This window comes from Rhipicephalus sanguineus, chromosome 3 (assembly GCF_013339695.2).
Source record: "Rhipicephalus sanguineus isolate Rsan-2018 chromosome 3, BIME_Rsan_1.4, whole genome shotgun sequence".
Classification (NCBI taxonomy): Eukaryota; Metazoa; Arthropoda; class Arachnida; order Ixodida; family Ixodidae; genus Rhipicephalus; species Rhipicephalus sanguineus.
This window is the reverse complement of record NC_051178.1, coordinates 231,417,089-231,439,558: the sequence shown is the minus strand read 5'-3', so window position 1 is coordinate 231,439,558 and position 22,470 is coordinate 231,417,089. Positions and strand designations below refer to the sequence as shown.

At 45.0% G+C, this 22,470-nt stretch overlaps 1 protein-coding gene across 1 annotated transcript in view; it reads left to right on the top strand.

Annotated features, from left to right (window-relative positions):
* LOC119388382 (nuclear cap-binding protein subunit 1-like) overlaps positions 1-21,659 on the top strand; it is a 41,912-nt gene extending 20,253 nt beyond the window's left edge. The window contains 8 exon segments of the mRNA XM_049413932.1: positions 611-733; positions 3,810-3,909; positions 5,170-5,263; positions 5,922-6,025; positions 6,696-6,798; positions 13,004-13,114; positions 14,842-14,955; positions 21,513-21,659. Coding sequence (XP_049269889.1) covers positions 611-733; positions 3,810-3,909; positions 5,170-5,263; positions 5,922-6,025; positions 6,696-6,798; positions 13,004-13,114; positions 14,842-14,955; positions 21,513-21,626 — 863 coding nt within the window. The 3' untranslated portion in view covers positions 21,627-21,659.
* The last annotated feature ends 811 nt before the right edge of the window (positions 21,660-22,470 follow it).

Here is a 22,470-nt window from a genome sequence, read left to right as displayed (position 1 = left end):
ATTTTGCCTTCATGAAAATATGGGCCACTTTCTTCTTTTTCTTGTGCCCAAGTTGATAGCATTTGGACCAGCAACTACCGTATTTAAAGTTTGTAAGTCGACTTGAATGTAGGTCGACTTCCTTGTATTGCACTACAAAACAAAAGAAAGAACAGCAAGCGCATTCCCTAACGATACATTCTCACTCGCCAAGCAAGCCCGTTTTCATGAATGTCAACTAGCTGGGATTCATTGTGGAAACAGAAGGCCCAAAAGGAACAAACGTTTGCTAGTCAGGTGACTAAGTTGATGTGATGGCTAAGATGTTCGAGCTTGTCAGTCTGTTGGTGCTCATCAAAGCAACTTCGTGTTCCACAGCGGACTCTAAGCACACTCCCCACTACATCATTAATGTGCAGCTAAATCCAAGCACACCGGCGTTTTGGCATTTTGCCGCCATCGAAATGTGGCCATGATAGCTGGGAATGGAACCTGTGGCCTTGCGCTCAGTAGTAGAACGCCATGACCTCTTGGCAAGTGCAACAACCTCCATATTGTGCAAACATTGTTTTTGCAGTGTGCTTTGCAAGATCCTCGTATTTTATGCTAGTGCCACTTCTTATCGGTGCAGACGGCCTGCCCGGAGCACCTGTTGCAGCTCGGCTGAGCAGCTGCATCCGCAACAAGTGCACACCTGAGGAGGCCCTCGAGGTTCTGGCTGAGTTACCCAACCCTCTGCAGGAGGACGAAGGCAGTAAGTGCGCCGCCCCTTTCTTGCACTGCCTCTGTTGAAGGTTATTGGTGTTTGTTTGAGGGACTCTCACACTTAATGTTAAGTCTTTATTTTATCTTTAGAAAATGTTACTGCAGTTGCTGATTTATTTTATGACGTGAAATGCCTCTATATTTATTCGTCAAACTGAGATATTTTTTGCCTTATTACAGTCAACTGCCAATTTTTCGGACGGCCGATTTTCCGGACATGCTCGAAAATTTGGATGCTTTCGCAGCAACGTCACCGGGCCCCATAGACGTCAATGTATAAGAACGTCTGAAATTTCGAACACTGAAACTCTTCGGTGTTTGATTTTTCCGACTTTCTACCCAAGTTGCAAGCCCGAAAGGCATCAATTGAAGCCCCCACCTCTGCTGCTTCTGTCATCTCGTAGATTCGAACCAGTGCTTTCACGAGTCGATCTGTTTGCGACAGTAGCAGAGTCTGAAAGTCAGCTTTGCCGCGTTGTCGAAGTGTTACGGGGTGAAGCAGACCAGAAATTCAAAGGGGCCACTATGACGGCGCCGTGCGGTAATGTCTTTACGGATAAGCAGCGGAAATGCACGGAAGCATGATGGCGGCAGGTGGTAGACGTGCCAGTATGGCTTAATCGCTGACAACCCTTACAATAATAAGCATCTTCAGTTAACTGCTCGGTAGTGCATATGGCCTAGCGCAATTGCATGCGTGCTGCACGCATTTAATAGGCAAGAACCCAAACGCGCCGCGCCGCCATTTGTGCTGCCTCCTTGTGCGAGACCACTAAGTGCACCGCACAGACACGTTGCCTTCACGAACGAAACCAGCTCGCCATTGCCGCGCCCGTGTGCGGTCAGGAACGGAGTGGGTATCACGAACCCTTTCATGACAAATGCATGCGTACGGTGTAGCAACAGTACAGTGACGGCGTCAGCTTAGTTAGCGATGTGCTGCACACAACTAGAAATGATCGGCTTCACACGGTAGCAAAGGCTGCGTATTGGCGGAGATTCGGCGATGTGTGTGCACACGCATCGGGTAAAGCTGGATGAGTCATCCACTCTTCCACCACAGTCTGTGTTCCGTGTCATCGTTTCCAAACACTCCATGCTAGAGAGCCGTTATCTATTCCGCGCTTTGCTGGTATCAGCGGTGCTCATCACGAGGCGCAAATTCGCGGCAGGTACCGAATGTATTTGCGAGAGCCTGGTTGTGCACCAAAATGCCTGATAGTACGTGTACTGGAAGGCGTTAAAGCTATTTTGGATGTGGCTGTGGCGATTTGGCCGCTTGAGCGGAATAAGAAAACATGAATTCGTTTTTTCAGACGATTTTGCGGTCCCTAGGGAGTCCGAAAAATTGGACGTTGACTGTACTGTGTTACATGATTTACTAGCCTTATCCACATGTTGTCACTGGCCTGTATGTTATAGGCTTGTGACATATAAGGACGTAGGAATTTTACATTTGCATGGGCCACACTTCTTCGTTTTCATGCATTGTGCAGTGAGCCATTAGTAGCCATGAATACAATGAATGGCGAAGTTTGCTGCCATTCCTGGCTCTTATTTGTACTCTTAAGGCTGTTTTCACAAGCCTGTATGTTACAGGCTTGTGTTGCAGGCTTGTGACATGCAAGGACAGAGGAATTTTACAAGTGGTGCCATTTATCTTAGTTTATTCCTGCTGTCAGTGAATGCTGCTTCATTTAGCATTCTGGAAGTGTTATCATTTCGTCTAACTTATTATTTTTAGAGCTGTGCGAATAGCAAAATTTTGGGTGCGAAGCGAATTCGAATATTGAAGTGTGAGTGCGAATCGAATCGAATATTTTTCGAATATTTCTCGAATATTTCTAGAATATTTTTCTAATACTTCGAAGCGAAATTGCAGAAAAAAATGTTAGAGAGGATTCCTAAGCATATTCTTATGAGATAGCATCATGAAATTGTTTCTTTTCGCTAGGTTGATGAAGCACTGGTGGGGTGGTGTTTCATAGTTGTCTTATCAAAAATGAGGCAATGTAGAGGCCGAATTCTATTTATGTACATGATTTGGTGCAAACAAAGTGCTGCCGACAACACTTTACACGTGATAGGCAAAGATGCCATTTCCTCAGCCTCTCCTCCTCTTCCAACTTCTGTGGAAGCTCAACTGATGTGGCGGACAAAGGGTCTGCTCCCTTCAAGTCCGGAGTTCCAAATCTGCCTCGTAGACATCGATATACTATAAGAACATCTGAAATTTCGGATGCTAAAAAACTTCGGCGTCCGATTTTTCGGACTTCCTGCCCAAATTTCAGGTCCCAAACAGCAATAATTGAGCCCCCAACTCTGCCACATCTTTCATCTCCATGTTGGAACCAGCGTTTTCTTGAGTTAATACATTTGCGACCGTAGCGGAGCTTGAAAGGCAGCTTTGCCACAATACGGGGGTGTGATGAGGTGAAGCATATTGAAAATCTAGGGACCACTTCCAATCTGTCTTGGCAAAGTTCGACCGCAACAGTGCTTAAAAGGCAGCTTTGCCGCAATACGGGGGTGTGATGAGGTGAAGCATATTGAAAATCTAGGGACCACTTCGAATCGGACGTTGACTGTGTCTTGGCAAAGTTCGACCGTAACGGAGCTTGAAAGGCAGCTTTGCCGCAATACGGGGTTGGTGATGAGGTGAAGCGTACTGAAAATTTAGGGACCACTTCTAATCGGACGTTGACTGTGTTTTGGCAAAGTTCGACCGTAACGGAGCTTGAAAGGCAGCTTTGCCGCAATACGAGAGTGTAATGAGGTGAAGCATATTGAAAATCTGAAGGGGTCACTTTCAATCTGACGTTGACTGTATTTGTTTTTGGGAAGTTCGAATAGTTTGAATAGTAAAATTCCAGTGCGAATCGAATCGAATAGCAAACACTATTCGAAAAATATTCGAAATTTCGAATATTCGCACACCCCTAATTATTTTACTTTAAAAATGTTTGAGGTTCTGCATTGCCATGCTTTGCTCTTTGGCTCCATAGCTCGTTACTGTGCAATCTGCTGGTTGAAATTGGCTCACGTCTTGCATATCACAATTTCAGTGGAGCCTGCACACAATCCCCTAAAAATCCAAGTCTTTGTGGAGACCTTGTTGTACATTGCAAGCAAATCCTTCTCGCACTCGTTTGCAGGCATTGCCAAGTGAGTAGCATCACATTCTCTTTTGCTTTTTTTGTGGGGGGGGAGAAGATTTGTTTGTAAACTGAATTTTGAAGAAAGTTAGCCAGGGATATTTTGTCAGTGATCTGAAAAAAAAGAAACCGTAGATTTATGACCCTTCTCTTCGCCTCCCTTAACAATCTGTCTTGAAGTGTACAGTATCATTTCCGTTTCATAACTTATTGCATATGGCTTTGCTATTTGAACACTTTGGCCACATTGGTCATTCAAGGACACCAGTTAATTCATGATAATTTGCAGTAAATAGTGCTGCTGTTGGAGCACGTCTGCATGCAGTCTACATATTATTCTGTTTGCCAACTGTCCATGTCGTATGACTCAACTCTTCTGCGTTTGAGTAAAGGAACTCTCTTGAAAGCGGGAACACACACAGTGCATTCCATCACACGCTGCAAGGGGGATTGAGCCGGCCCCTTATACAGTGCCTCAGCAAAGAGGTCTCTTTGGATTTGCTTGTAAGCTTAGCAGAAACATCGTGAGCATGCGAAATGATTTCCAAAAAAAGGCAGGTGAATGATCGTACGTTCACCGTGTTTTTGTACAAACTGTTTCAAGGAGCGCTTGAGGTAGTGTCTGTGCTGCCTCAAGATTCTCAAGCACAATGAAGATTCTCTCCACTCGAGGAGAGTCGAGGATGACTTTTTAAACTCTGATCTGACCTTAAGGATCCCTTGAAGTGGAGTTTCGAGTCAAGGAACGTTTTTGAATATGTCAGTTATTTCAGTGATATGCTTCGAGAACTTTTGAAGGGAAAAATTTATATTTATATGGCATTTGTGTTCTTTTTTTCGCATTTGTACTATTACTGTAGAACTTGTTTTTCAGTAAGTTGGAACACTGGGCGAGTCAGTACTGCTTCATTGCAGCTGTAGCACCGTGTTCAGTCTGTTTCTTTGCCTTTCGTCGATGTCTGTCACGCTGTTGCCATAATGAAACTTGTTTTTGTGTATTAGTGTCTTACAGGCCCCAACGTAGCAGTTATATCAAGTGCCTGTAAAAGCTTTGTTTCAGTTAAACCATCTACTAGCATTGCCATGGGTAAGTGCCTGGTTGCACAGCAGATACTTCGCATTGGTAATTTGTCACAAATTGAGGAAAGGGTCTCCTCAGTGGTGCTCTGCCTGTATGCCAGGGCAAACGTGAATGTGGTGAGGTTGGGATAAGTTTAGCAATCTGTAGCATTTGTAGTTTAAACAATTTTTCTTTCTTTCTCTCTCACAGATTTCACTATGTGTTCAAGACATTGGCATCTACAGAGGAGGCTCAAATATGTGTTTTGCGTAGTACTTATGATCTCTGGCACAACCACCAACAGGTTTGCTACTTACTTTGTTACTTATTGTATGAGACCTTGTCTGTGAATATCAAGGTGTAAAGATTATATTAGTGCTGCAATTGTTAGTGGAACGATACATAGCACACACACACATGCGCGCGCATTTATACATATGTTAGAATGGTTGACTGTGTTATCACCAAGATGTAATGGCTTGTTGACTTCCCCTCAGCCTGTTCTTTATTCTTGTGGCCTCTGCTATACAAAAATACTTCGTGCACCACCAGTTGCTGTACTCTGTTTTAGAAAGCTGTTACAAAAATTTCTGATAAGGTACCAGTGTAAGGTGCAGCTTGAAAATTGATTTTCTGCAGTAATACCTTGGTGATAAGAACCTCACGGGGTAGTGCGAAATGCTCGTGTCACCCAAAATTTCTATAATGAAACAGAGGCAAAATACAAAAAAAAAATTGGTTTACTTACGGCTGAAAAAATTAAGTAATTGTAGTTTACTAAAGTCGCACTTGAAGATACAAATATATCATGCATCACTGTGAGATGCTCATTACTTGCACACAGTTCTGCTGCGGACGTCTTATGTCATGCTAAGCGCATTCTTGAAATGACATTTGATCTTTGCGAAATCAAATGTTGCAGACGTTAAGGTTATTGCTGTGTTTTTCACTGCCATTACCAGATGATGATTGGCCTTGTCGACAAGTACTTGAAGACGCAAATTGTGGAATGTTCTGCCGTGGCTAACTGGGTCTTCTCCAAAGATCTCGCGCCCGACTTCATGAGGTACGTGTTAAGTTTTTGCAGCACTTCTGTGTGACCTCAATAGACACTACAATGTGTCTTGTAGGTTAATTGAAAACCTGACCCACATTGCAGTGTGCATGCATGCGAACCTCTTTATAAGAGCATTTTACAAATGTCATTGACCTACTTGCGATGCCAGTTTGATATAATGGTTTCTATAAGTCATGGTATCATGTGAGATGACATGATAATCACTTCAGCACAACATGACTCCACCATGTTGGACAGGAAAAGCTGAGGTGGAACCATGTTCACAAATAAGGGGCGAAGTTCTTCATTATGCACATAAGTGTTGGGTGAAACGGTTGCAAAAATATGTGCTGTCTGTGGCAGGGGTTCCCATACAAAAGATTGTAAACCTACACCAAACTGAGCAAAAAGGCTTGTGGAAGCACTGCTTTTTCCAACACTGCCCTGCCTTGTGAACATACATGACTCTAAAATTAGGCAGGCATTGGAAACAACAGTAGCGCCTTTTTTTTTTTAACATTTAATCTCAGTACAGGCATTCTGCTATGGGATACACTGTTGCACCATAAATAACTCGTGGCATATATATGGCTGCTTTTCAAGCTTGCATGAAAGTGCAGCTTTTTACACTGGCAGTAGATGTCTGAAAATTCGTTGTACGTTTCTTCCTTTTTTCCAGGCCTTATGTTTGGGAGATCCTACACCTCACCATACGAAAGATGATCAAGCATGTCAGAAAGTTGGAGTTAGAACTGGAGGACGCCAAGAACAAGCTCAGCAAGGTTGTAGTAGTACTTTCAGCATTGATCATTCACATTTTTGCTGTCGGCAGAAATTTTTGTACCTCTTGATTTCACTGTCAGGGTGCATATATGTTCTCATTGTCAGCCTTGCACACGATCTCTCATAGAATCTTGCTATCTCCTCACAAAATATGCCAGTTTTATTGGTTACTCAGGATATGCAGTGCGTTTTCATAATATGCAGAGGCATGTTAGCAAGACATCACCAACCGGGTTGTCTCAGTGGCTACAGAACACGGACGCAGGTTCCGGGTTTGATGCCAGTGTATTTAAAGAGATACCCTATATAGAGTAACGTTCATCAGCGGTAATAGATTGATATGAATTTACAAACTTTTTTAAGGAGCACAGAACTTTCTGCTTTATAATTAGAGGCTTGAAGCGCTGATTCCAGTCTTTTCTTCAATTGAGAACTTTCAGTAGTACAGTCGAACCCACTTATAACGATCCCGGGTATAACGATCTATCGGTTATAACGACCATATTTCGGTGCACTTACGATTTTTCTATGCTACCCATTGAAATTGCGTCCACATATAGCGAACATTTTTCAATGCCTCCTACTTTTACAACGATCACTTTAGACACGGACGCGGTAAAATATGGCACATACGAAGCGAAAAAATATTAAAACAGGCCTTTTAAAGCATGAGAGAGGCGCGCACTCGCGCGTGCCCCGCTCCAGTTTGCTTGCGACAAAGATACCCTGGATCGGCGAGCACCGCACGCTCATTTCGGACGCTGCGAGCGAGGTCACTCACTTTCCTGGCATTTCTTCAGCGGCCGAATGGCAGTGACGAGTAAAGAAAAATATGGCCGCGTATCTGCGTGCTTCGCTGCAAATGTCGTCGAAAGACGATAGTCTTCTGTTGGCCGCACTACTTGGGTCCTCCTCCTCTATGTTGAATAGCAGCATCTGGCTCCTAGCGTCGCATTTGCAGCGCAGCCCAAAAAACACTAGCATTTTCAGTGCACCGCAGCGCAAGAAACACTAGGGTCTTTAGAATTACGTATCTATGCATTATCTAGTAAAGGAACACACCACCTAATACTTACGTATTGATGTCGCGCCTCAGGTATGCATAACATTTGCTTTTTGATCGACAATGTTCACAAGTATGAGCGGCGATACCAGTGCAAGATGGCTGGGCGTTCACAAAGTGGTTAAACTTTGCCCGGGTGGCTGAATCGGCTGACAGACATACAAACAGAAAGACAGACCAAAATATCTGCGTCTAAGTTCCCCAAGAAAGACTATCGTCTTTTATAAATAGGAGGCAGCATGAAGCCTTGCGGTCGGCTTTCGCACGGCAACCTTTTGTGGCGCCGTTTTCTGCACCTACGACTGCCTACGATGCACCTATGCCTTGGAACGCAAGAAGTCATAAAATGCAATAAGCGTTGACCACAATAACTTTTCGGCGCATAAAGGTTCACTGCGTCTACGCCACAATGCGCCGCAAAATGTCTTTTGTCTTTTGTCTTTTCGGTAACGGCAGAGACCGGTCGATCAATGATCACGACTTCCGCGCGATTGCGACGATGCCTTCATAGATAAGCATCAGAAGAGAGTGAGGGCGATGTGGCGGCCGGCGATAAACGTGCCATTATGACTTATTGCTGACAACCTTATCACAGTCATCTGCAGCTATCTGCACGGCTGCAACTGTGGCGTAGATTGACAGCGGTACAAGCAGTACAAGCAGTACAAGCGTGCGATGCCGGCGTTCGCAAGCTCGCCGCCGCTGCACCATGCGAGATAAAGTGCACGTCACTTCGTGGAAACGAAAGTAGCTCGCTGGTGTTGAAGCGGTATGGGCACCGAGAAACATTGATGCACTTACAACGCGCGTATACTGCGTGTTTTATTAGGCGACAAACCAAGCCAGCGCTGCCCAAGCACGCCGCGCCTCGTCGTGCAGGACCGTCAGAGCATCGCGGAGACGTAGAGTGCGCGTTGCTTGCAAAATGCGTCTTCGCCACGTTGAACGAACAGGCTACTCGCCACACCCGTGCGCGGTCCGAAGTGAAGCGGGCACAAAGAATGCAGAAATGCGCGTAATACGCACAGCACTAAGCGGCCCGGCAGTAATGTCGTGAGCTGTGTAGGCGACGTGCTGCACGCAACTAGCCAGAGATGATCGGCTCCACGTGGCGCTACCGCGTTTCAGTAAAACGGTGTCGGTTCATTGCAAAGGCAGTTTAGGTTTAATTCACTCGTGCACGCAGCGGGCGTCGCTTCACAAAGCGAAAAGGCTTAGCTTGTCACCGGATGAGTTGTTAGCTCTTTTGTTAGCAAGAAAGCGGCTTCGCTAAATGCATGTTTTTGAGGCCGAGTTCATTTAGAACGAACTACTGATATAACGACCATTTTTCGTGGCACTTTCGAGTTCGTTATAAACGGGTGCGACTGTAATATTATTTGCACTACTGGTTCTTTGAAACGAATCGGGCCTTGAGTGTTAAATATAGGGAAATCACTGTTGTTTGGCTGCCTCGTACCAGTCCATAAGATGCAACGCAAGACAACTATAAATGTGCACTGACTACTGTGTTTGTTCATTGCTTTCCTGAACATGAAAAAGGTTGTGTCTTAACTGCATGCTCTTGTTTGTAAGGCTGCATGAACCTGCTCACGTTGGAACCAGCACATGTTTGTCGTGTGCATCTTGTGTGCAGAGAAATGCGGGTGGTGCTCAGGACTTTCATGCCAGATATCGACACGCATGCAAGTTGTGTGTCTGTTTGGAAAATTTATCAATGCTGGCCCTTAGTTGAAGAAAACAGAAAATTTTTGTTTAGATTACATTGTATTTTGGCATGGCCATTTCAACGTGCACCCCAGGTGTGGACCCTGTATGTATGCATTGATGAGGCCTCCTGTATGGGAGGAGGTAAAACACCTCAGCAAATTATGAGTGTCTAGTTGGCACATTGTCTTTGTCATGGTAGTGCATAAAAATATAAGTCTGAGAAACTTAGGTTTCACGGGCAATGCTTTATACAGAAAATTGCTTTATGTGTACAAAAACATTTTTTTTTTAATTTGCAAGTTATGTTCTCACTTTTTGATTCTGCAATGCATGTATGGCGACTTGTTTGAGGAAACCAAACAAATAGAATGCAGAAAATACGCATGTTATTGAATGGTTTTTATTTCTTGTACTTATTATACATTGTGCTGTGCAGCTTGGAGACCTCACATTGTGGGAATGTTGCATCTATTTGCTTTGGCACTCGTGCATCTGTGGGGTGTCTGTAGCTTTTTGTGCTCTTATGCTGTAAGGCTGTTGTCACAACCTGCTTGTTCTGCTTGGTTGCTTAACTGAATGCTTTCCTTTTTTTGCGTGCAGGAAGGTAGTCGTTCTGAAGATGTACGTATGGTAAGGGAATCATTCGTGCTGTCAGTCACTCTGTGTAACTGGTGCGGTTTATGTCACGTAGTGACAGTGTTAACTTTACCAAAGGCCAAGGCACTAAAGGTTGTTGGCATTGTTAAAGAGAAAACCAGCCTCTGTTGTTTAGTAAATGTCCTCAATTCACTGTTACTGCAAGGGGGAGCTTGCTAAGCCAGAAAATATTCAGCCGTGATGTAATATTTTATGTCATCTCTGTGGAGCCTTGTTAATCTTGCTATCGCTAAAAATGAACTGCATTGCATTCTACAAATGAAATTGTAGACATATCATTGGTCAGTGACTGTAGTTTAATGATTTTTGAACACAGCACAAGCTTTTTGGGGAGCCATATGTTAGCACGATAAGTGACTATGCACTAAGACTCGCTTTCCAACATTTTCACAGGCTATGTATTCACTCGTGCTCGTGCGTGCTCACACTCATCGACAACTAGCTCAATTTCCTGTCATGTTAAGTCGTACTTACCAACAGTCACTCCCATTCATGTTCATTTTCATTCGCATTTACTGGAGTGCAATCGCACTCATACCCTTGTCTACTTCTACACAATGGCACTCGCTCAGTTAATCAGCGTCACTGTCTTTCTTACACAGTCACTTTAAACGGCACTCATTCATGTTTAAGACCACATTATCTCTTTGATTCATTAGTACTCACTCCCAAGCATACTGACGTCCGCTTGCACCCTTCATTGCTCACTACTTATCACATGTCCTTGAAGTGACCAACCTATGCGGGAAGCATTGTATTGGCTGGTTTTTTATTTCTAATTCACGAAATTAAGAACTTGGCATGCTGGTGCAAATGTCTATTTGTTTTCAGATCCGCTTCTTAAAGGGACACTAAAGGCAAATATTAAGTCGACGTTGATTGTTGAAATAGCGGTCCAGAAACCTCGTAGTGCTACTTTTGTGCCAAGGAAGTGCTTATTTTGAAATAAAATCACGTTTTAGTGGTCCGCATCGCGTTAGCACACTTCAAATCACCCGCCTGAAATCAGTCACACGTCACGCTGCCGTGCCCAACGTTGCCCGCCTTTACTGCGCGGCGGTGTGCAATGGCAGCGTGCGCCATTCGGGCATCCAGCAACATCCCATGCATGCGGCATTTTGCCGAACTTTCTGTCAGAGCGACTTTCACGAGCGCGCAAAACACACGCGGCAGTACGCGATACCGAAACTACCACTGAGGCGCGACCGCGTGAGCGAAGCAGGGCGCCGGGCGAAGCACAGTTCGGCGAAAACGGAACCTTTGAACCACGTGCGCCGTTCCCCATGGCAACGCCAAAGAGGTTCTTTTTTCCATGAATCAAACAGAAATGAACAAACAGCATTTTATTACGTCTCTTGATACACGGAAGGTTCTTTTTTTATTGCTGCTAGTTTGATTACTAGTGATTAATTGTAGGCAGACTCTCATACATCATCGGGATCATTATCAAAACGTGCTGCTCGTGGCGCTCATCGTGTGATACATTTAGCTTAATTTCTCGTTAAGTAGGGCACTGCTGTTGATAATATTGCAGTTTTAGACGTTGTCATACATTGAGCTTTCAGTGTGACATAAATTGTTATTTGCCTTTAGTGTCCCTTTAATCATCCTTCTGTCAGTGCAGATTACACGAAAGCTCTTTGGAAGAATCTTACACATTTTTAATTGTAGCCATTCAATTGAAGAACTGAGAAAAGATCAGCTGTTTGATTCAGTGGCAAAATTTAATTGTAGGAAACAGTTTATGGGCTGAATGGCTTTGAATGCTATACTGACAACCAAGCCAATGACACAACTTATAGACAGCTCTTGTTTATACGTAGTTTAGCAGAGGTTATGTTAAATGTGTATTTTGTTGGCTTGAAACTCTTTGCAGGCATTATGCATGTTTTGACGATGCTATGCATAGGCAGGCTTTGCAAGATACTGGGTGCGCGCATATTGAGCTGCTACAAGTCGGACCTTGCAAGATGCACATTGCTTGCTTGTGTCATGTTTTCATAAGCTTGCTGTTGTCTGCATAGTACTTAATAGACTAAATGTAGGCATCAGCATTCATAATTCTTCGGGAAAATGTGCAGCGCGGCACGGACGAAGGACAAGAAACGCACAACACGAGCGCTGACTCTCAACTGAAATTTATTTTGAGCACAAACATAAAACAAAAAATATTTAAACCACATGGTGATTGCCAGATAAACAAGAAAAGCGCGGGAACATGCCATTCAAAAATTCTATTTCTTTTTTGTGCAGTGCGATAGAGGTTTGACTGATACAACGAGCGGCATCCACGTGCATATGATAAGCCTTGATTATCTCACGGCTTGTTTGATCTTTATTTTTGTACATCACGGCTGTTTCTTGAAACAAGGGTTCACATTTGCATCTGCTGCAGTGGGCGCCCAAATTAGAAGTCGTAGAATTTTTTACAGCACCGAAGTGTTCTCTGAGGCGAATATTCAAACATCGACCAGTTTGCCCGTAACACACCTTGCCACAAGAGAAATTCTACGACTTCTAATTTGGCCGCCCACTTTGGCCGCCCAATTTGGCCGCCCAATTATTCCATAAAAAGTGTCGCTCACCAATACCAACCGCACTGTGAAACACATACAATTACATGTAGACTTCCACAACGGCACTAATTGCATATCTTCCACTTGTGCAATTGCTATATATAAATTCGAATAATGTATTTTATTGTCTAAGACGCAAAATGCTGAACTATGCTGTTGATGTGGCTGAAGGGAAATGTTTGCGTACATCTCATGCAGGGTGACTCAGGCGACAAAGACCATCCCACAGAGGAGATGGTCGAGAGGATGGAGGAGAAGCTAGAAGCCACTCAAAGTGACCTCAAGAACCTCTTTCTCATCATATTTCAGGTATTGTGGGGACATGTTTCTTCGTTTCTTTATCGTAGTTGTACACCCTTTGTTAGTATTTGTTGTAAGCAAGGCCTTTGTGTATGCTGTTATGGCTGCTCAATGAAGAAAAAGAGGTTATGGTTTGCCGAGTTGCATAGGATTGTTGGGAGGTTACATTTGTGACCACGATTGCCCGTGATGAAGTAACTAGCTAGGGCAGGTCAAACTGAGTCTGGTATACGCAGCAGGGTTGCTTTTTCTACAAAACATACTAACTAGACGCAGATGACGTGTGCTTTAATAGCCTTCTCACAGTAAGCAAGCTCAATGCATTGTTCACTTTGTTGTAATATAAGTGCAGTACCTTAACTGCTCAAAGGATGTGCTACTGGGTAATGCATATAGGCTGTAATGTATCATCACCTGTGATAAAAGTGAGGCACTTGTGCTGGGTGGAATGCGACATGCTTGCCTGACTATGGCTACCATGAAGTAGGCAATGAAATAGGCACATTATTTTTCATTAGGTACATTTGAGATCCCGATGCATTGATGCCAAATTTCACCTGGCTAGCAGCATTGTAGTGGCAGTCGGGCAATTTTCAGCGCATATCTCGGAATGCACTGTTAAACTTTATTTCATCTTGCCTTATGAAAGATAAAGCAATGCAACAAAGATGGAACACACAGAAAGGCGCACAGATAGAGCACTGCCTTACTCTTTTCTTTTTCTATATTCTGGCCGCATTGTACTACTGTATTGCTATGTTGTTTATGTATTTGCTATTTCTTCTGCAAAAATCCCCGATGGGACTGGAACCATATATTAGTTAAATAAAGTAAATCATTTCAAAGCCTTTATTATGGCTTTATTAAGCTATGTAGAATGTCTGTGTTCGTTACAGAAGATTTTGAAGCTTAATATCCAAACTAGTGGTAGTGCCAGAAAAGGGCATGCCTTGCGCATGGACCAACATCAATTCTGCATTTCAATTTAGGTTCACTTTATGACTTTTAATAAATTAACAGCTGCTGATTGGTTATTGTGTCCTTCAGTGGGAATTATAGTATGTTGTGGGGTCTGATTGATATAACGCCGCCGCCCTCGGAACACACGGAGACAGTCCACGCGGTCGTGCAACAAAACGTGGAGGTTTATTAAACACTTCTTTAATATATGGCGAGCTCGCCGGCCGAATTAGTAACACGCTAGTAAACGCTAGACTTATACGCTGACAATGAATACTGGGAAAACAACACGCACACTCAAGACAATATAAGACATACAATACAATATAACATAAGACATACATAAGACATAAAATACAATAAACCACGAAGGCGGCGCCGCCGCCGATGCACGACTCACCACAAGGGCCCGAGGGAAGCGAGCCGCAGTACCGTCCCCCCCGGACCCACAATGGGAGACGTCCATCCGCGCGCGCCGCCACACCCCAAAAGAGACTCACTGCCGTTTCTATGCGCTGGCCTAAATTCTCCGCGGCGGCGATGCCAGCGCCACCGCGCTAAACTCGGGTTACAGCCAGCGCATCCCTGACCTTGGTCGAACGTCTCCCCTTACGCGCAAAGCACGTGTGTTCCAAACACAGTGGCCATGCCCAAGCTACGGCAGTCGCCTTTACAGGGTGATATAGCGCCCCCACAATGTCTATAGATATTTATAAAGTCTACTTAAATTTTTGTTTGGACCCCGAGCGAAATGACCATTGTGACCTTTCTTGCAGAGGTTCATCATGACATTGACCGAGCACATTGGCCAGTGTGAGGTGGAAGGCACAAACTTCCAGACCTACTGGTTTCGGTGGACGCTGGGTCGCCTGCAAGAAGTATTTTTTCAGGTACAATTAGTCACATCAACATTCATTTTAAGGGGGAGACGCGGGTCTTTTTTTTATTTCTTTTATTAGTTGGGTGAACTGAACGAAATTTAACAAACTTATCCCATTTTTTCTGCAGATTCCAAATCTATAATTAGAATTTTGGTAGCTGCATTAGTACAAAAGATGTGCAATCTCTAAAAGCATATTTCTTACAGGAATTTTTGGCAACTTTGCTTTGTCAAACACAGAAACAAATTATGTGGCAAGGCTGCCAGAGAGCTGGTTTTGCCGGTGCTGCTAATCCGATTGTCTTCAACAAACTTTGAATGCAAAATAAATAGACGTAAATGTGAGTGAAATTTTCTTGCTGCATACTTTTTCTGATAATCGAGAATGATAATTTGGTGAACAACATTAGTATAGACCGCTTATAACGTAAGTCGCCGGAGTCGCGAATATCCGCACTATAAGCGGTACCGCACTATAACCAAAACAACCTTCTTCAAAGTCTGCACTTTCGCAAAACGTGTTGAGCATGTAGCCTCGCGTGTCCGATAATCGACATATGCGATTTGGGGCGCTTACAAGCACTTAAATCTCCGAATGTTCAAAAATTAACCGCCAAAGACCCGCATTGCCAACGAAATGAACACGGGGGAAAAAAACAAACAAAACAAAGTGCCATCGCGGAAATTCGCCGACTACCTCGAGGTATGCGCATTACACAGAAACCATGTCGAATCGCGACCGAAATTTCACGTGCTGAGTGGTACCGATCGTTCGATTTACGGGCGCGCACGCGATGTCCAAGACATTGCAATCGAATCCGGAACCACCATTCGAGAGTTGCTTGTGCCAACCATGCCCTCGTTTTCATTAACGATATGATTCCCTTCCCTTCAAGTGCAGCCATCGCAAAAAGTTTCGTTGATTCCGCACCAAACCGCAACTTTTATCGCCCGCGACCGCTACCGAAAAGCAACCAACGCTGATTAGGCCTAGCCTGCGGTTCAGCATGTTGTCGCGGGAAGTTTGTCCAAGACAAGAAGAAGATCGGAGGTCGAAAATATCGCACTCAAGCACTAACCCAAGAACAGTGCGCGTGATACAAAGTTTGTGTTCGCGGCCGGGAGATCAATGGCGACAAAAGCCCGCCAAGCTCGTTTAAGTCCGCGCACTGGCAGAAAAGGCGAAAGCCCGCGTCATGAAGCCGCAAAACTTTTCAATTTGCGGACGAGGTAGCAAACGCGATATCTGTAGCAAGTGTGATAACGACGACGCTTTTCCCGACAGGAAACTTGCTTTAAAGCGCGCTTGATGAGGACGCGATTGTACGTTCCATGCGGAACGCGCTGCCGGCAAGCGGCCGCGGAGCCTTGCCGCCGCCGGTGCAAAGGCTACTTCGTCGCCTAGGCAACCACCATCCTTCCCCACTCGGCGAGCCCGCACAACGCTGCCGCGGTCTTTTTCTTCCCTCCGCCCCTCGTTCGTTCACTGTGCGTGCCCTCGCCCTTCGTAACAACCTCGTCGCTCCCTCCCCAGCGGCGTACCTCCTTTGAGAACCGCACTCGCTACCGCGTTTGTCGGAAATATTTTCCCACAACCGCATTATAAACGGTATTTCATCTTGGGGGACTGCACAATAAGCGGTATGTGTATACATGCGGTTCTATGGGAGGGTAAACGGGAGTCGAAAAAGACCGCATTATAACCGGTCCTGCACTATATGCGGTTACGTTATAAGTGGTCTGCACTGTATAAGAAAATAAATAGCATCACCGGCTAGACCAGTTTCCTGGCAATCTTGCCACATACAGTGGAACTTCGATTATACGACTTTCAGGGGACCGCGCAAAATCGTCGTATAATCCGGGCGTCGTATAATCGAAAAACCGAGAATATAGGCAGTGACGGTCATTGTTGCCCCACAACAGCGGGCACATAATGCCTAAGAAAGTTCGCGGCACAAACCTTTGCTGCTCCGAGGAAGGTAGATTAAATTAATTGAAAAAATGACAACCACGCATTTTATCGGAGGTGTGAACGAACCTTTATTTCTCACCTTTTAAAAAAATCTGTGATTTTCTTCTGAGAGTTTGCCCAGCCACGACGCATCAGCTTTCTTTCGATAGCTGCAACATCTGGCAGCAAGTCGCCGATCTCGTCGCGTGCGCAAGCAAACCGCCGAATGTGGTCGACGTAGCACAACACGTCCGCGTAAGTCGGAACGGACGCGCTAGCTTCTGCGGTGTCGTCCATCTCTTCCTCGTCGGAAGTTCCCGCAGCGGCGGGATGCACAGTTTCGATAATGTCATCCAGCGACACTTCACTGCACACTGCAACGTCGTCGTCGGCACCAACATAGTCCGCGAAAGATCCAGGCAGCTCCAGGCTGCCGAACTCTGGTTCGTCGTCAACAGGCACTGCAGCTTCACTGGTAGAACAAGCACCACTTCTATTAAAGCCGCAGTGCCTGAAGGAGTTGGCGATGGTTTCTGGCGTGACTGCGTCCCATGCACTAGCAATGTAGTGCATTGCATCAAGCACAGAAAGCTTCTTATCCAACTGCTTGCGTTCCATGCCCGCCAGCCGACGCTGCACCAGAAACTTCCGATATTTCTGTTTCATGCACTTGATGACGCCAGCGTCAAGTGGCTGCAGCTGGCTAGTGCAATTGGGGGGCAGAAATACAACTTTCACATTTCTCAAATGCGACATATCTGATGGATGGCATGGCGCATTGTCAAGCAGAAGAAGAATCTTTCTGTTCTTAGCCCCCATTTTGGAGTCCAGCTGCTGCAGATATGTAGAAAACATAGCAGCCGTCATCCAGGCTTTCCGGTTGAACGTGTACTGGCACGGCAGCCTTTTCAAATTCTTGAAGCATCGCGGCTTCTCAAACTTGCCGATCACGAGGGCAGGAAGCTTTTCAGAGCCGTCTTCATTAGCACAAAGCAATACGGTAAGACGCTCTTTGCTTCGCTTACCCCCGTGACAGCTCTCTCCTTTGAATGCCAATGTCTGTTCTGGCTGCATATTTCGTCCGCGTTGAACACGTCGGACGGCTTGTATTCCCTTATCAATTCCGGCAGCAATGCAGTCCACTTTTCTACAGTGTTGGAGCTGACTGACGCGCTCTCTCCACAGCAGCGGCTGTACACAACTCCACTGCGTTTTTTAAAGCGATCCAACCAGCCATTGGAGGCTTTAAAGTCGTCAATGCCGCAGCGCAATGCAACTGTCTCAGCCTTCTCCTTCAAAATTGCGCCATCCACGGCAATTCCTGAACTGCGGGCCTGACGCAACCACTCAACGAGGGCCTTCTCCATGGCAACATATTTGCCATCTTTCGCGGCCTTCCTGTTCAGGCCGAACTTTGCCGCACTTAGTAGGATGCTGTCCTTCTTCGCGAGGATCGTTTTCAGCGACGACTCAGGAATGTTCAGGTCGCGGGCAATGCTGGCCTTTGTTGCTCCGTTCCGCTTCTCCGCCTCCTCGATTATGCGAAGCTTTTCTCCGAGCGTCAGCGGTTTTCGGTTCCGCGACATTGCGAGACGCAGCACTCGCAACCAAGAATTCGAAAGCTTCCTCGCACACCAATGTCCGAACACAGAAAATTTTGCACGTGGACACAGAAGCTGCGGCGCAGCACAACCAACCGATGAGGCAAACACGTGAAGGAATGGCTGAATGGCAGCACGGCAGTAGGCCTATTCGATTTGCAAGCTTCGACCAATCGCGAGCGGCTAAAACGCCCCAGCCCTCTGGTAGCTAGACAACGGCGAGTTCCGGTTCCCGTGGCTGTCGCAAACGTTGGCTCAACAATCGCCGTTCAACACGTCCGGTATAACGACACGAAATCTAGTGAAAGTTATCGCATACTAGAAAGCGAGCTCGAAATTATCTGCCATGTTATCTGCTCACAACGGTCACTACAAAACCACCCAAAAGAAGAGAGAGAAAAAAAAAAAGGCGACAACGGAAGTGCGCAGTGCAATGCGACAAAACGAATGCGCTCCGGCTGGCTCCGGCCAATGTTGGCTCTGGCTAGCTATGGCCGAACGCGTGTCGAAAAATTGAAGAGGCCCTGTGGTGGCAGCGCGGATACGAACTCGGTTCCTCGGTTTCCCGACTTTTTTCGCCCGGCCGCAGTGTGTTTGCGTGCCAGCCCGCGTCATCGTAGGTCTTTTTTTTTTCTCGGACAGTCCAGCGAAGCGTCGTACGAGGCGGGGCCGGCGTAAAATTGCGTCGTACAATTGAGGTTTTTAATACATTATTTCTATGGGAGTTTTGCCGGGACCAAGCCAATTCGTCGTAAAACGCGGGTCGTCGCAGAACCGGGGGACGTATAATCGAAGTTCCACTGTACTTTGTTTTTGTGTTTGACGAAGCAAAGTTGCCAAAAATCCCCGTAAGAAATATGCTTAAATATGTGTTAGAAATTGCATATCTTTTGTTCTAATACAGCTATTAAAAATCTGCTTAGAGATTTTGAATCTGCAGAAAAAGCTGAATAAGTGTATTAAATTTCATGCCATTCACCCAACTTTTAAAAAACCATTTTTGAAGACCCACGTCTCCCCTTAAGCTCCTGGCAGAAATCAGAACCCATGGCTTGTACATGCATGACTGTATAGTGCTCAAGTCAAGCACTGGTATTGGTATCCATCTTGCCACGCATGTGTGTCACTGGTGTGTATGCGTCCTTAGTTTTTCTGCAGGGTCACAGCATATTATAAGGGTTCTGCCTCGCACTGAAGTTTCTTGCAGCAACTGCTTTGTTAAATGAGTGGTGTTGTTTAGTGGTATACCTCATATCTTTGTTCAGTTTGTCCAGTTCCTTCACTTCCTCCTAATTTACGACTGCACGACCACTGTAAGATAGATGAAAGCAAGCCTTACCCCCTGTATTCTCAAACGAGCCTCGACTTGAAGTTCGTCCTTCACTCGACCAAATTGATCACAGCACCAGTGCCTTACTAATTATGAGACTGCGATTATGAAGTATTGCTGCCTATTATCGCTTATATGTAGTGACCATGCCTGCCTCGGGGCAGTGCTGCCATCGGCATTTTTGAGTCGGGGTAGAGCGTTGAGTGGAGGGGCATTCTAGAATATGGTTAGTCCAATTAACCTTGAAGCGGGCTGTGAAAAAAAATCTCTATTATGGCCTTATCATAGATTTCATCACCTCTGCGATCTACAGAAACAGCTCATTGTTCCCACCCTTCACATATTTCAAAGGCCTTCGTAAAGGCACCTTCGTAATGTTAGTGGTCTACATTGCAGGACAACCACTTCTTCAAATTGTTATCTGCAACATACCTCTAAAAAGTGTTTGTGCATCACTTGTCAGCATTGTAGAATGATGGCTTGTTCATAAAAGTATTACTAGTGAACATAATACAGTAGACTCTCATTAAAAACTCTGATAATTCAAACTTTTGGCTAATTCAAACAAATCTTAAATTTTTGGTTGGCCTGTATGTTTTCAATGTATTTTGAAGCTGCCTAATTCAAACTGCCCCATTTCACAAATTCGGTTAATTAAAACTTTTTGCTTGACCATGGAGCATGCCTTGAAATATCTGCTGCCTTTGTTGCTCCTACCTGAACATTTTCATTTTTGTGTCCCTAACAGTCGCAAATAAAGCCAATTTCCTGCCTGAAGAGTGGCCAAACTAGGCAAACCATGTGCATCAAGATTCGCGTGCTGACTGAGGAAAAAAGAAAAAACTAAACTGAGATGGTCTGGCCTTGGTCTTCACTCTTGCCGCAATACATTGCTGTCATGTGGGAAAGCATTTTACTAATGGGAAGGGGCTGCGAGCTACCACGGGACACAACACATCTTGCCCTTTGATTACACACACGTGCATGCATTGTATAATAACGAGTACCAGTATGACCGCAAACGTCTAGAAACTTTACTGGAAATCATGCAGAGCTACCTATGATGCTGCTGCGGCCCTGAGAAACAATAACCATCAAAACTCTAGTTAGTGTGTTGCCTGTAGTCATATTTATGAGAACTTCTGATAGTTAAAACAAAACCTGAGGTGCCCTCAAATTTGAATTATTGAGAGTTTACTGTACGCTGGGCATACTGTTTCTTTATAAATTGTACTAATGTGCATATTTGTGCATTTGTGGTCAGCATCAAGCAAAAGCAGACTGCCATGGTGGTACAGTGGTTATGGCACACGGCTGCTGACCCAAAGGTTGTGAGTTCGATCCTGCCCACAGCGGTCGAATTTCGTTGGAGGTGAAGTGCTAGAGCCCTGCGTACTGTGCGGTGTCAGTGCAAGATAAAGAACACCAGACGGTGAACTTTCGGGAGCTCTCCGCTACGGTGTGCCTCATAATCATATTGTGGTTTTGGCACTAAAAACACCGTATGTTATTATTATTATTCAAGCAAAAAGCAATAAGATGCAGGCAGTTGAGGAGCCCTTTTGATTCTTTTTTTCTGGCTTGTTGACCCAAGCAGTAGATGTTATGGTAGTGTGAGAAGTTAATGTGGCATATAGTGTGGGCTACAGATGTTGAATTTTGTGTTTCACTCTTTGTTGCAGCACCATGAACATGTCTTCAAGTATGTGACCACATTGGAATCACTTTTGTTCACCAGCGACATCGACCCTCATGTGCTGGAAGTGTTCCAGCAGTTTGCAGCATTACGTGCATGAGCAATCCATTAAAGAACCATCTTCACAGTTGCATCATGTGCTTGTCTTCTTTTCGCTGTGCCCTATGTATCAATGTATCAATTATGTATCAATTACATGCAATACGGTACTTGCAATATGGTTTCCATTGTTTTCTAAAGGGAAGGACAAACAGCCAGTGCATGATTGGAGCCTAGTGTGAATGAAAAGACCATGAATTATAGTGACATAATCGAGCATTCTTTTTGAGGTTTTAGTAGGATTTTTATTTTCAAATTATGTTTGAAAGTCATAAAAACTAGTACATTGTGCAGCCTGGTGGACACGCCTTCATGCTGTGCGAAGTAGTATTTTTAGGCACACTATAAATGGTGCTTAAAATTGCAGTCTGTGTGTTATTATTCATCCCCACTTTATTCTATGCTTGCTCCGAGGTGAAGAGAGTTGATGCTGAAAAGCGGCGCTGCCCTCGCAGCAACTAAAGAAGCCAGGAACCCATGTCAAGCCATGGTGCATGCGAATGGTGTGCACACATGCCTGGTGCACAACATAAATACAAACTAGCAACATAGGCTTCATAAATATAGCAATACTCAGTGTGGCTTTTCGGGTTAGTTGGTTAAATTCATCAAAAGGTGTCGTAGCGCTGACAGATGTGGACGAGGAAGACGAAACTGGACAAGTGCTATTCCCGTTTTCTCTTCCTCGTCCGTGTCTACTAGTGCTATGAGACCTTTTAACATTACTCGCTTGTTTGCCTGCATGTAATTGCTATCGCGCCACCGGCCACTGCTTGCAGCATGCGTTGCGTGTACGACTTCATCAGCACTGCAGATAGAAAATTCTGATCAACCATTGCATGATT